We start from the raw sequence: 15,815 nt of genomic DNA on the forward strand, positions 1-15,815 counted from the left end.
GAAGTTGAGCACAGTTATAAATGCAGCAACGCCATCAGCTTGTGTATCACACATCTGCGGCCTCGTCATGGCATATGGGCCAATTCCAAATATCCTCTGCACTGTGATCTTCCCTACAAGGGTGTGGCATTTGCATTACTATCTGTGCCACGGTTTTTTGGGTCGGCAACATTATTGTGACATACGCTCTGCCTGTAATGATCAATTCAAAACGCTTAGCAAGCGTCTTCAGCATATATTCGATTGTGTGCTTCATCTCTTGGATCTTTGTGTTCCTGAAAGTCCCAGAAACCAAAGGCATGCCTCTCGAAGTCATTACAGAGTTCTTTGTTGTTGGCGCTAGACAAGCTGCAGCTGTCAAGAATGAGTGGTTGAAACAGTTTGCGGGCCGTTTTTCTTTTATTTTCTTTGTACTTTACCGCAGGTATCGATGAGTGCTAAAGGTGTCATACAAGAATACCTTTGCATAGAGCATTGTTGAATAGGAATGGGTGCTAAAGGTGTCATACAAGAAAGGGTCATTGAATTTTTCTCCATGCAAAAAACAACAACAAATAATTTTTTCTGAGTAACGTGTCATAAGTAGTTATCATTATTAATGAGACAAAATTTGAGTAAATATAACTCCAATAAACTTTCGCTCCTAAATAAGAAAGCTGACACACATAAAGAAATTGCTTTAATATATATATATTTCAGACATTAATAACTTAAAAGCAATAGAATAACCCAGAATAAAGTTCGGATAGCGTAAATTCTGTTATATAGTGTTGATCTGGTAAATCAATTTCATATCTTCATATGAGCAAACATCCAAACCCATCTCCAAAATTGTCAAAAAAAAAAAAAAAACAAAGAAAGGTTCAAATCCGTCCTGGTAAAACAAGGCCTTAGAATCGAAAGTCAAGGACGCATCATAGGTTTACCAGTATGATTTCTACTTCCATAATTGCAAGTATCTTTAGCACCTGAAACTACAGGATTAATATTTTGATAAGAGATAATGCAAGTAGAGAAACTCAATTTTAGGTTTATGCCCAAACTGACTAGCCCGCTGGTGCTTTCACTATTAGTTCATTATGGGTTAGGCTTCCGACCTTCTACAGGATTTATTGTAAGTTGATCAGTAAGGATGCAACTTCAGTGAAGAATATATATGGTTATTTAGGGCATTTTATAGTGAAAAGTTACTCTCTGTTACCATGCATGCCATTCAAGCTGCTTCAAGCTTCCTCTCTACTGCCTCATGCTCAGCCTGAATACGAAATGGAACACCATGCTCCTGATACATATTGTTTTGTGCCAGGTCTAATCAATGTCAGCTGCAGTGGTTGCAAAAAAATGATTGGCTGGAATCCATCTGGTTGTATTGGGGTCTACATCAGGAGGTATGGAATCCGCGTCCTTAAGGAACACAGTTGGTCCCTTCCACTGGTATGCTCTAGATCTCCTTTTCTGATGGAAAGCTTGCTGCTGTTGAGTAAGAGTAACTGGAGCTATGCGATACACTTTTCCACACATCTCTACGGTTGAATTTCCCTTACCGACCTTGACCAATGGATTATTAAACGGGAACTCATCTTTGAGAGGATTTTAGCTGTGAGAAAAAGCATCATTTGAAAGGATAAATCAGAATTTATATAACAGGTCATGGGACCAAATTATGACAAAATGGCTAGCAAGCAGAAAACCTGAAACATGATAGTAATATCAGCACATGTGAACGAAATTATCAAAATAATAAAATTTAAAATTGGGCAGAGTAATACCACCTACCAATGCGGATATGATAATTACCTAATGAGATGAAAAATCTTAACAAATCAGACGTGACATACAGAACACCTGAAACCTGATTCCAGCATCAGATCATGCGAACAAAATGATCAAATGATAAAGTTAAAATCGAGTAGAGTAATATAAAGGACAAATGCTTAACACGCAATGAAGAACAACAGACAAAAATAAAACATCAAGAAAGAAAAAAAGGAAAAAAAATTCCAATAATCTAAACTACGACAAGAATTCTACTAATTTGGTAAAATTAGTTTCGATGAACGGCCTCCCAACCGCCCAGAGATCTATTTATCAACAAAAGATCCCTAGTCAAGCACAAAATTTGCAGGATATTCAAAGGATCAGTCCCCTTATTAAGAGCCAACGTGGTTGCCATGAACTCCACTGGAACTGGACCACGCTAAATGAATTATTTCCCAAGATGAAGATCCACCAAAATGGAAGTTCAAGCCATAAACCTCCGTTCCAACACTACACAAATTGCAGATACAAATACGGGGACGACAACCCTATAAAATAAAACTCGGTAAGAGTAAAAACTCCATTCCCTGATAATGTACACGGAGTAAAATCACACTCAGAAGCCACGCAGCCGCACTCGTCACCTGCACAACCAGCAACGGGAAGAAACCTCATTTGTTCCTTTCAGCAACACGTCTCTAGTAAACAACAACAAAGCAGGTCCGATTGCCTCTTTTACTATTTTCCAAGAAGGATAAGTTCCACTATTAAATTAAATAAAGTAGGGTCCAAAAACCTTCAATCTGTAGCTCTACACTTAGGAAGGCTTCACCCTCGCTCCAATTTGCTGCACCAAGGAAAGGCTGGCAAAATGAGCATACCCTGTTATCTGTAGCTTTTTAACCGTCTCGCATGTTCTAAACGTTAATTTTGTACATCTACAAATGTTTCTTAAACAAAGTAAAATCGAGAGAAATATTTTCAAGACAATCCAGGGTAACATAATACTCACATTCCGCGTAGCACACGTTGTTCGTGTAGATAGCCACTGGAACAAACTCCGTTCTTTCCGCTTAAGCAAGTTTCCCACAAAGTACCTACAGCAAAGAAAAGTCAGCAACATAATATTGACGCGGTTACGCCAGGCTCCGTAGTTGCCTTGCATGTTAAACGTACCAATCTCTTTTAACCACAGATATTGCTTTAAAAAAAAAAAAAAGAAAACAGAGAAAAGATCCCACATGGTCTGAAGTTTGGTTAGACTACTACACTTTGGGTCCGATAGACTTCGAAGGTTTGGTTCTCTCAAATAGTTTTCTCGGTCAATTTTTTGAAGACCTACATTAGAACAATGATTAGAACCAAGACAAATTCAGCATACATGCATGCTTTTTTTGAGCTCCAACTGGCCGAGCGAGGATGAATTTTACTTTTTCCCGAGAAATTTAAAAAACCGTTGCCTAGGAGTCAAAGTACATTTATTTTGAAACAATAAACCAAAGCACTCTCATTTGCGAGTCAATGAATTCGCCCACTTTTACTGAAGTTCATTAAATTGGCTCCCAAATCAAGAACGAAGGCCTTTCTCAAATAAAATGAATATCTCCTTTAACCGAGCAATCATGTCTTACGCCCGTAGCAATAAAATGATTGAGAAAGCACACTGCCAGTTACGTAGAGAAAGGCTGCCAACTCTCCAAGAGAAAGGGTGTTTGTTATCAGAGTTACTTTTCCTTTAAACCAACGTATTCTCAAAAACACTTACTTTGAATCAAGAGTCCAAACCACAACTTTTAGAGTTCCGAAAACCCAGGGCATCAAAAAAGTTTTGCTTTGCTGCAGCAAATCCAAAGTCATTTTATTTTGCACCAAGGCACACTTATCTTTCAAAATAATCGATAGAACACGCCTTCAGTTTCTAAAAAAATTACTTGACCTCCACTTACTTTTCCAACTGCTACAATTTCCCTGTGGGGACACCTGCAGATTTATTTCGAAAGCAAAAGATCAAGAGAAACTTTAATTAAACCAACATAGCAAAGAATAGTTACTTCCAACTAAAAGATCAAGGGACATTTTGCTAGAGAAAGAATTATCCAAGGGACATTTTGCAAAATCTCACATTGCCCCAAAAAATTGAGGAACATTTGCTCAGGGGACCAACAAAAAAAATCGTTTTCAAAAAATAAATGGACAGGCTAGCTTTCGAAAAGATTAATCGAGGCCTTTTACTTTCTGAATACGGGACTCCGAATGATATATTTTCGCAGCAACAGACCATGGGTTTCAAAACCTTCAAAACACATCTCGTATGCCTTACGTAAACTAAATATTGAAAGCAAGTTACCGTGTCAGAAGTGGCGCTGTCACAATATCCTCGAATCTTTGTCAATGCAAGTTTTTCTAAAACTTGGAACTGCGAGAGGGACCCAAGCAGATTTACATTGCCCCAAGAAATCAAAATTCATTTTCTTGTGCATCAAGTCACACATTTATCCATAAATAATGCATAAAAACAGCTTTTAGGTTTTAAAGTATAAATTGAGTCTCCTTTACTTCCCAAACCAGGAAACTTCCAAAACAGGAAACTATTCTTTTGTATATATATTTTTTTAAAAAAACTATTCTTTAACAAAAGCCAAAAAGCTTTAAAACCACGTGCCGAAAAAATATTTACTTGCAATCAAAAGATCCAAACATATTGCTTTCTATGTTCCAACCAACCAAGAGAACAGAGCAATTTTACTCTTCCCCAAAAAACAGAGAAACTTCTGCTTGAATACCGAGGGGCACACTTATTTTAAAAGAATCAGTAAATACAGTGTCGGTTTCAAAATATCGAATCGGGGCACCTCTACAGAGGAAAGACGCTGCAACTAGATTATCGATGTGGCTTCAAAATAAAGAACGGCAACCTCTTCCACGTATAATGAAGATTCCCATAACCTAGCACGAAACTTTTTCTGTCCGCGCTAAAAATAGATTGGGAGAGCATATTGCCACCACTAAGTGAAACGTCGCCTAACTCTCCAAAAGAAAGTGCGTGATCAAAGAAACTCTCACTTTCAAACCGACGCACCCAAACTTTGGCTTGAGATTTTAAGCCACATCTTTTTGAGGCTGTACATCTTGAGGGTTGCAAGCAGTTTCATTTTGCCACAAAAAATCAAGATTCACGTTCTCATGCACCGAGGCACATAAGTTTGTTTTGAAATATCGACAAAAACTTCCACTTTCAAAATGAAATATTGCCTTTCCTAGGACTAAAGGGTAGTTAATATGGAATTGAACCTCTTACATTTTGGACCCAGAATCTCAAATAAAACATTCATTGTGAATGCAAGGGCTGCACAAATAATGTTTTCTACTCAAAGAGACCCGGCCAATTTTGATCCTTCACCAACTATATTTCATAAATGAAGCTTCAAAACACACAGCAACAACCTTTAACGTTCAAAATGAAATATTGCCTGTCCTAGATTTTTGTGGCCTGAAAGTAAGTTAATATGGAATTGAAGCTCTTACATTTTGGACCGAGAATCTCAAATAGAGCATTCATTGCGAATGCACGGGCTGCAGAAATAATGTTTTCTACTCAAGAGACCCGGCCAATAATGATCCTTCACCAACTATATTTCATAAATGAAGCTTCAAAACACACATCAGCAACCTTTAACTTTCAAAATGAAATATTGGCTTTCCTGGTATTTTGGGACTGAAAAGGTAGTTACTATGGAATTGAAGCTCTTACATTTTGGACCGAGAATCTCAAATAAAACATTCATTGTGAATGCAGGGGCTGCACAAATACTGTTTTCTACTCAAGAGACCCGGCCAACAGTGATCCTTCACCGGCTATATTTCATGTATGAAGCTTCAAAACACATATCAACACCCTTTAACTTTCAAAATGAAATATTGGCTTCCCTAGTATTTTGGGACTGAAATGTAGTTAATATGGAATTGAAGCTCTTACATTTTGGACCGAGAATCTCAGATAAAACATTCATCGTGCATGCAAGGGCTGCAGAAATAATGTTTTCTACTCAAGAGACCCGGCCCACAATGATCCTTCACCAACTATATTTCATGAATGAAGCTTCAAAACACATACCAACAACATTTCTCCAATAAACTACATCTGAAAGTTCCAAAAACCGAGCATACATATCTTTTGTAAATGGTTATCAAATACTAGAAAATCCAATTGCAACGTCTAAGAGAGAAAGGGTGCCCATCACGATAGCTTTCACTGCAGAAGCGACACACATAAAACATATTTACTAGGAATCAAAATGCTCAAGACACATTTTCTCACAGTTGGTGCTACCCGGGGGGGCGGGGGGGGGGGGGGGGGGGGGGGGGGGGGGGGGGCGTGGGGGGGGGGGGGGGGGGGACCAGGGCACATTTTTTGTTTTCTCACGAATGGGAAATTTTCTTGTTCATCAAGCTCATTTATTTTTTAAAAGATTTACAAAACATGCTTTCAGTTTCTGAGCAATAATTCAGGACCGGAACACCATAAAAAATTATTTTCTACCAAAGGAAGCAAGAACCTTAAAACAATGCCCAAAAATATTTACTTGCTGCTAGCAGATCCAAGCACATTCTTTTTAAGTTCCAACTACCCGAAGGACATGGGGAATTCAACTTTCTCCGAAGAAATCGTAAAATTTTCCCTTAAACACGGACGCAAATTTATTTTGAAACAATAAATCAATTTACTCTCACTTTCAATAAAATAAAGTAGGGCACTTTTACCGGGACACAAAATCAATCTAATGTGGCTTCGAAATAAAGAACGACGACCTTTCTCGCATCAGATAAAAATCCCCAGAACACAGCATCCTCGTTTCGTCCCTGCTAAATGCAGATTGGGTAAGTACGAGGCAAGCATCTCATGCATCCTAGAAACCTTTCTCTTGACTACAACAAATGTCAAAAATAATGACCTCCAGCTTTAAGAGAAGACTAAAAGAAGTGGGGCCCGGGGGGCAAGGAAGCTGAGGACTTCCATTCTGAGATATTAAAGACGATTAAAAGGGAGCGGAGCGGAAGAGAATTACCTGAAAACCAACATAAGAACTTGTTGGTAAAGCAAACGCGCAGCATCAATTTCTAAAAAGTTGCCATATTTCCCGATCTGGCCTGCCGCCTCTGACAAATTATTGCTCAAATACAACCACATAAAGCGTGAGAGAAATATTATTTGAATCTAGCAGACTTGTAGAAATTTTTGTAATGCGCAGCAGTACCCCTTTGGTACCAACATTAAAAAAATACGTAACTTTTACTTCCAAAGAGAAATATTTGAATCCAGCACCAAGTGATACGAGTGTAAATAGAGATGTCGCGTACCTCTCGAACCAGCAATCCACACCCTTACCGAGCGAGAGTTATAATATTGTCAGAATATGGTCCCTGTAAATCAAAAAACAAGAAAAGGGATCAAGACATACTGATACAACTCCCGCGAACATCAAACAAAAAATAAACTGGTAACAAAAGTCGAAAGGAACAACACTATTAGTTTCCAACGTGGGAACTATGTTTCTTTATGCACTTTGGATGGAATGACTTTGCAGGGACTATGGACCAGACGGAATCAAGATTTTGGGAACACGGTTCCCACATAATAGACACCCTTGTACGAGGCAAGCATCTCATGCATCCTTTAAACCTTTCTCTCAACCACAACAAAACTGCTGGACAGGCCAAAAATAATGACCTTCAGCTTTAAGATGAGACTCAAAGATGCGGGGGACAAGGAAGCTGAGGACTTCCATTCCGAGATCTTAAAGACGAATAAAAGGGAGTGAAACAAAAGAGAATTACCTGAAAACCAACATAAGAACGTGTTGGCAACTAAAAGGCGCAGCATCAATTTCTAAAAACTTGCCATATTTTCAGATCTGGCCTGGCTGCCTCTAACAAATGATTGCTCAAATACAAGCAAAAAGCGCCGAGAGGAACAAAGCACGTCACATTATTTTAATCCAGCGGACTTGTAAAAATTTTGTAAGTGCGCAGTGCCCCCTCGGTACCAATATTAATACACATACGTAACTTTTTAATACAGAAGAAAAACATTTGAATCCAGCACCAAGTGATACGAGTGTAAATAGATATTGCAAACCTCTTGAACCAGCAATCCATACCCTTACCGAGCGACGATTACAATATTTTCAGAATATGGTCCCGGTAAATCAAAGAACAAGAAAAGGGATCAAGACATATTGATACAACTCCCATGAAAGTCGCGCAATAAATTAACAATAACTGGTAATAAACATAAAATACCGAGCACTGTTATCAGTTTCCAGCGTGGGAACTAGGTTTCTTTATGCACTTTGGATGGAACCGGACAGAATCAAGATTATGGGAACACGGTTCCCACATGGTACACACCCCCTCCTTGTACGAGGCAAGCATCTCAAGCATATCCTGGAAACCTTTCTCTTGACTGCAACAGAACTGTTGGACGGGCCAAAAATAATGACCTTCAGGTTTAAGAGGAGACTAAGAGATAGGAAGCTGGGGACTTCCATTCTGAGATCTTAAAGAAGATTGAAAGGGAGCGAAACAAAAGAGAATTACCTAAAAACCAGCATAAGATCTTGTTGGTTAAAGATGATTAAACGCGCAGCACCAATTTCTAAAAACTTGCCATATTTCCAGATCTGGCTTGCTGCCTCTGACAAATTATTGCTCAAATACAACCAAAAAGCGTGAGAGAAACAAGAACGATACATTATTTGAATCTAGCAGACTCGTAAAAATTTTGTAAATGCGCACAGGCACCGATATTAATACACGTACGTAAGTTTCTTTTTTCGAAAGAAAATATTTGAATCCAGCACCAAGATGTATTGAGTGTGATTTTTTATTTTAAATTTTGAATTTAACTATTATCAAAAACATTTTTCTTCTTTGCTCGTCTAACTACAAAAATATTTTTCAAATACAAACTTTTTTTTTTTATAAATGCCGAAACCAAATTAATAATTAATAATTCGTTTTATTTTTTTATCTCAACTAATAAAAGCAAATCACCAAAACCAGTTGGAAATTACTCAACAGCTCGTGCAACATTTGGATCCATTGCTTTATAAGAGCCCAACAGAGCAATCCTGAGACAATTATACAGCAGGATGAGGGTAATTTAGCATTTTCGGCCGGATCAGGAGACGGCAGAGGCGGAAGGAGGAAAGAGAGTCTCAGCGCTTTTATAGAGGAGCTGAGGTGCGTCTCCGTGACGCAACCTTTAAATCGCCACAAGAGAGAAGACTCAGAAGTAGAAGAGCCCCTTTTTCTGCACTCTTCCGTTCAGAGAGAATGAAGACCGCCTCAATCTCTAGAAGATCGGAGCGGGACCAGATCCGATGGGCAATCAAAAAGAAAACCTTACCGGATCAGGATACGGCAGAGGCGGAAGGAGGAAAGAGAGTCTCAGCGCTTTTATAGAGGAGCTGAGCTGCGTCTCCGTGACGCAACCTCTAAATCGCCGCAAGAGAGAGGACTCGGAAGTAGAAGAGCCCCATTTTCTTCACTCTTCCCTTCAGAGAGAACGAAGACCGCCTCCAATCTCTAGAAGATCGGAGCGGGACCAGATCTAATGGGCAATCGAAAGAAAACCTTACCGGATCAGGAGACAGAAGAGGCGGAAGGAGGAAAGAGAGTCTCAGCGCTTTTATAGAGGAGCTGAGCTGCCTCTCCGCGACGCAACCTCTAAATCGCCGCGAAAGAGAAGACTCAGAAGTAGAAGAGCCCTATTTTCTGCACTCTTCTGTTCAGAGAGAATGAAGACCGCCTCCAATCTCTAGAAGATCGGAGCGGGACCAGATCTAATGGGCAATCGAAAACAAAACCTTACCGGATCAGGAGACGGCAGAGGCGGAAGGAGGGAAGAGAGTCTCAGCGCTTTTATAGAGGAGCTGAGCTGCGTCTCCGTGACGCAACCTCTAAATCGCCACAAGAGAGAAGACTCGGAAGCAGAAGAGCCCTATTTTATGCACTCTTCCGTTCAGAGAGAATGAAGACCGCCTCCAATCTCTAGAAGATCGGAGCGGGACCAGATCTAATGGGCAATCAGAAGAAAACCTTACCGGATCAGGAGACAGCAGATGCGTAAGGAGGAAAGAGAGTCTCAGCCCTTTTATAGAGGAGCTGAGGTGCGTCTCCGTGACGCAACCTCTGTGCTTTATAAACACGCGGAACCTCAGGGGCAGAAAAAAGGAAACCCAGAGACCGAAGATGAGGAGCGGCAGAGAGAGAAAATTAAAAAGATAAATATTTTTTTTACTGCCTTACTGAGTTTTCCATTAAAAATAATTTTATAAATAATTGTGAAAATATGTTATTATTTATACAATAATAATAACATTTATTCTTAATAAAAATTCATGTAACTTTTGTAATTTTTTATTTTAAATTTATAAAAAAATAAATTTTCAATTTAACTATTATCAAAAACATTTTATATTTTACTCACCCAACTACAAAAATATTTTTTTTAAATACAAATATTATAATAAAAAACCACAACAAAACAAACACCCTTAATTACAATACAATTTTTAATAATTCTTTTTTCTAAAAAATTTATTAAATAATACGCGTATTATTAAAAAAAATTTATATGTACAAATATATTCTATTAAAATTCTTTAAACTGTTATCTAATTTTAAATTATTTATTCTCTTAATCCTTAGAAATAATACTTACAGATTTTTTGCACCACCAAATTTCCTTTCAATTTCTATTCCTTCTCTGGCAAATCCACACAGACAAGTTGTCTGCTCCACCATGCATCTGTACAGTTTCACCGGTTAGGGTTCTGCCAAGAACCTCAGCAAAAAGGACAGTTCCAGTCTCCAACAACAGGCCTTCCCACAAACCACGAACTCCTCCTCTGCATCATTTTTCAAATCAATTTCCTCTCACTTGCAAGAAAATAAATTAAGGCAATTTTACCGAGAACAAAATCAAATCTACTTTCCTGATGTGGCTTCAAAATAAAGAACGACAACCTTTCTCACAAAAGATAAATATTGCATACCTCTCCATCAAGCAAACTATATGCTAATTGAACGAAAATTATAATACTTCCAGGATGAGAAAAATGATCAACTTTGATCGACAGAAGTCCCATGAATGTCACTCAGCAAATTAACTAATATCGAAACGATAATACAATAAGAGAATCTGATCTGTTTGCAACAATATTGATCATCCCATTAAACATAATTAAAACAAATAATTGCTCTAATTACACAGAACTGTTAAACGCAAACTTTCAAAAACCAGTTCAAAACCCATAAAGAATGAGGAAACTAATTATCACATTACTAACCTTGCAACCTAAAACTGTAGAGAGTGAGAAAATGGAGAAATTATTTACAAATGGACATGATCAATGCAAAACATAAAACTAATTAGCATGGCCAGAGTAGCGTCGCTCAATGCCGTGTTACTCAAAAAATATTGGCTGCTTCTGTTTCTTGATCTCGTTTTAGCCTATCCTAGCACACTACTAATGGGAAATAGAGGGCATCACAAATTCTATCCCTTGAGAATCAGAAACTTCTGTTGCTTAATGAGCCATATGGGTATCAGACACATTCTGATCTCTCGAGCTCTTAAAAGATAAAATAAGCCATAGTCCAACGTGCGAGTAGGACAAGGTCTATCTCATAAAATCACAGGTCTGATTACCTAGAAATACTACTTGATGGTGTTCTTGAAATTGGAATATGCACTCCTAATAAGAAAGTTTATAAGTTCCTAACTGATTGCATTCTCAATTAAAAGTAGTTATAACTAGACTAAAAATTTTGATCACAACTATTTGATCAAACCAGCGAACAACACTGCAAAAGAGTGATATATTTTTGGAAGCTGGTAAAAATAAATAATAATAAGGATGAAAGTTTTCATTTTAGTTTTAATTAAATTAAGAATGCAGTCAATCGGAAACTTTTGTACATTTGTTAAGAATGCTGTTAACTGGGCATGAATTTTAGTGCCTATATATATAATATATATATATATGGGGTAAAATTTGATTTAATAGCATTAACTGAATAGTATTGTCATATCCCATGTACTCGTGAATAATCTACATATCAATCAGGTAAGGAGAGCTAAAAATAAAGCTAAGCACAAGTTGAAAGTAGAGTGATGACTCCAAAAGTCTTGCAGGATTAATGTAAATACCATGAGAGAAAAATAAGAAAAATCTCATACCACAAGGAGCTTGTGCAAGCCAAGAGGAGCCGTTATGATGTATGATACACCGGGATACTTTTTTGCAGCATCAGCAGCTAAGGAAGGAATATCCTGGGAAACATGCAATTAAATTAACAAGGCATAATTTTAATATTTTTCACAATAACTTGAACAAAATGGTGCAGCCATTAATCAAGCATGTAGATTAAGGTCAAGGGAACAAAGAAAAAATATAATAAGTTACCTAATGACAGTGCCGTCCAGGAAAGAGAAAAAATTGGCAAACCAAATCAACACAATACACATACTAAACTGAATAAATAGCATCAGAGCTAGAGAATTGTGCCCATCATCTTCTCAATACTACCTGGGGGAAAAACATCTAGACAACCAAATATGGGCTTTAAGAAGATGTAGCTATGAGTATCTCAAGTGTGCTTCAAGACCATTTGCAACTTTATAACAGCAGAGAAACAAAGTAGAAAACCAAGTGGTCACAAGTTACAACTTTTCAATTTCTGCACATTTCCTAAAACATAAAATGGTATGATTCACATCCTTTTCAGATCAAACAAGCGAGAAGTACAATTTCTACCTTATGACATAACTAATGATACTTTAATAAATTAAATGCCCTGTTCTTCAGAAAGACCACTGCAGAACATCTGCAGGCTGCCACCATCATGAGAAGAATATAACATAGCACAATATGGGCAATTGTTTTTCCATGAGTTTCTTGTAAAATAAACAGAAAACTAGAGTTTGTACATCTAAAGCAACATCGAAGAATGAACAACCAAAATGATCTGGGCCAAACCGAGTTAAAATTATCAAAATGATACAAACTAAAATTGGGCAGAGTAACATAACTTCTACCAACGCGGATATGATGATTAAATAATGAGATAGAAAATATTAACAAATCAGACTTGGCATGCAGAACACCTGAAACCTGATTCCAACATCAGCGCATGTGAACAAAATTATCAAATGAAAAATCTAAAATCGGGTAGAGTAATATAATTTATACCAATGCGGACATGATAGATTATATAAGGAGGATGAAAAATTTTAACAAATCAGACTAGATCCAAGAAACATATAAACTATTTTCATGAATATACTAACGCCTATATCTATTGCTATTATTAATAAACTTTTCTTTCTTGATAATTTTTATTCTTGTAATTTATTTAGAGTTGTGCAAAAATAAATATTATCAAAACTAAAGTAAAAATTCATAGAGAATTTAAAGTTTTATAAGAAAAACTTATGTATGAGAAATCTTAACATTAATATAAATTTTTTAATCATAACTTGAGAAAAAATAGTTATTATCTAATTATATCAAAAGTTGTTATCAAAATATTTTAAAAAATATTATTTATCTATTTATAATATTCACATTTATAGAGATTATTTACAGCCTAATAGCACCTATTAGGACCGAAAAAAACTTGAGAGAAAGATGAAAAGAAAAAAACAATTTCATATAAAAGACACACATACCTTCAATTAGATCTTAATCAAACCCCTTTGATCATCTTGGTTTTTGTCACCATTGAGATATCAAATTCATCACCTACGTCTATTAAGAAAAGAGTATATATGCAAAAATACAATTTTTTAACAGTATTAAGTAGATATTAAACATCAACTTTAAGCTAAAACAATTAAAAAAAAATACATTTCATCATAATTTCTTCTTGAACTTTTGCAGAAAACTCTTGCAAAAACAACATCATAAAACGGTAAACCTCTTGAGAAAATATTTATCTGTAACTAAAATAAAAGAATTACATAATAACACATCACAAATAAAATGAGAAAAGTATGAGACTCCTTCAAGCAATCCGTTTGACAGAATTCATCATCCACTAACCTATAAACTAATTTTACCATTTCACAATCATCTTTAGCGTATAGAATTTGCGAAGAATACTGTTTTGTAACATTGAAAACTTCAAATTTATACATACAATACAAAAAGAATATAAGATCGACTTGGTTAAGATGGTTATGCACGAGTACTCACGTACATTTGAGTTTAAAAAAGTTACTAGTAAGATAAGCTCAAAGCAGGTATAGTTCTCGTTGAGAAGCTTCTTGACTGATTCTGAGGGTAAGTATCTTGATTCTTTTATTAATATTGGCTCAATGCCAACTATTAAAACATTTGTAGCAACTACTTTCAATAATAAATTTGCAAAAAAAACCTACAATATTAGTTAATAAGGTTGCATTAAAAATTCAAAACAACTCGGTGATGAAGAATAAGGCATAAACAGATACCGTCAAAATATTTTGTTCTTCCCAGTCTTGACTTCCATTGGAAATTGCCTGTTAAAATAACTAATAAGAAAAGATTAACGAAAGAGGAGATGAAAAAATAAATCTTAGAGGAGAGAAAAGAGGAAGAGGAGGAGGAGAGAAGTTAGAAAACTTGAAATTTTCAGCAAAAGTACCCTCAACATGTATCAGTAAAGAAGGTCGAGAAAGAGAAAGAATGGGAGAAGAGCAAAGAGATTTGATAAAGTTAATCACGAATACGAAAATATGATAACCATCAAAGGTTAAAAAAAAAATAATTATTTATACACATAAAATAAGATAATTAACTAATAAAAACTAATATTTTCTTATTTATTAATATTCAATTTTAAAATTTTTATAGCATTTATTTTTAATAATTATTTCATTTTAATTTATTTTCACTCAATAATAATAATATTTTTATAATAAAATATATCATATAACATCATAATTTAAACTAACAATTTCATATCTGTAATACAAAAAAAAACAAAAAAACAAAATAATAAAAACTCCAATAAGGGGAAAGAAAAAAAAATACTCAAATACTGTGGGGTCTTGATCAAGAAAATATATGACAGAAATCAAAACAAAACAGCAATAACACGAAGGAAAATATATAGCAGCAGCGTTAAAAGCATAGCGGTCATCCGCTTCAGTTGACAAAATTCATGTACCTGGGATTGAACAACTTTCTCAATTTGAAGTTTTAGGGTTCATTAGTCCACCGCCTCTGAGTATCATATGCAGAAACGGGTTTGAGGATGAGCTCGGTCGGATTTTGTAAACCAGCTCTTTTAAAGTCTTTTTTAGCGTTAAAAAAAAAACTGTAAACAGCGTAAAAAAAAAATAAAAACTGTCTCGTACAATATATATGATATAAACTATTTATATTATTCTTATTTTATTTTATTAACTAACCTTAAAATTAATACATATAAAATAATTTTTAAATTCTTAAAAATTTTAAATATAAAAATAATATTAATGTATTAATATTTTATTAAAAATAAATACCATATTTTAATTTTTATAAAAATTTCCTATTTAAACATTTTAAATTTGAAAATAAAATTTAATTTTAATTTACCTACAAATTTTTTAAAAATGTTTTAAATATTACAATACTTATTAAATATCAATATTTATCTTAAAAATTTTATTATATAAATTAAAATATATTTATAATTCTATATACGATAAATTAACTAATATTTTCCTATTTAATAATACTTGTTCTCTGACAATATTATTCTATTTTTATAATAAAATATATTATTTTAGCTAATATTGTTATCTTATATACATAAAATAAAATAATAAACCTATAAAACAAATATTTTTACATTGATTTAAAATTTAAATTTGCATAACATTTTTAATTAATTCTTATTTATTTTCTGTTAATATTATTTTTCTTTTGTAATAAAATACATACTTTCGAATTACTATACAATCAACAAACACTCCTAAAAATAAATAGTAAAAAATTATAAAAATACGAATTAATAAATCA

General features: G+C 35.1%; 2 protein-coding genes across 4 annotated transcripts in view; both read right to left on the minus strand.

Moving 5' to 3' along the window:
• Positions 1-735: 735 nt before the first annotated feature.
• Positions 736-10,037, minus strand: LOC148270535 (uncharacterized). Of its 3 annotated transcripts, none has more exons than XM_088210329.1 (7): positions 8,356-10,032; positions 7,594-8,232; positions 7,117-7,179; positions 6,825-6,915; positions 2,771-2,855; positions 2,555-2,621; positions 736-2,402 (listed from the first exon to the last, which is right to left on the minus strand). In XM_088210329.1, the coding sequence occupies exons 4-7, from the start codon at positions 6,836-6,838 to the stop codon at positions 2,269-2,271; spliced, it is 300 nt and encodes a 99-aa protein (XP_088066455.1). In that variant the 5' UTR covers positions 6,839-6,915; positions 7,117-7,179; positions 7,594-8,232; positions 8,356-10,032; the 3' UTR covers positions 736-2,268. The 3 variants fall into 3 exon arrangements, with proteins under 3 accessions (XP_088066455.1, XP_088066456.1, XP_088066452.1); XM_088210330.1 differs by having other exon boundaries at positions 7,047-7,179; XM_088210326.1 differs by having other exon boundaries at positions 6,825-7,179; positions 8,356-10,037.
• Positions 8,227-15,815, minus strand: part of LOC110818244 (uncharacterized) — a 43,407-nt gene continuing 35,818 nt past the window's right edge. The window contains exons 18-20 of the transcript XR_015814201.1: positions 12,005-12,097; positions 10,484-10,670; positions 8,227-8,355 (exon numbers count right to left, since the gene is read on the minus strand). The gene's annotated coding sequence lies outside the window, so the exon portion shown is untranslated. The remainder of the gene's footprint in view (positions 8,356-10,483; positions 10,671-12,004; positions 12,098-15,815) is intronic.

Source organism: Carica papaya, chromosome 1, assembly GCF_054855325.1.
Source record: "Carica papaya isolate Zhongbai chromosome 1, ASM5485532v1, whole genome shotgun sequence".
NCBI classification, from domain to species: domain Eukaryota; kingdom Viridiplantae; phylum Streptophyta; class Magnoliopsida; order Brassicales; family Caricaceae; genus Carica; species Carica papaya.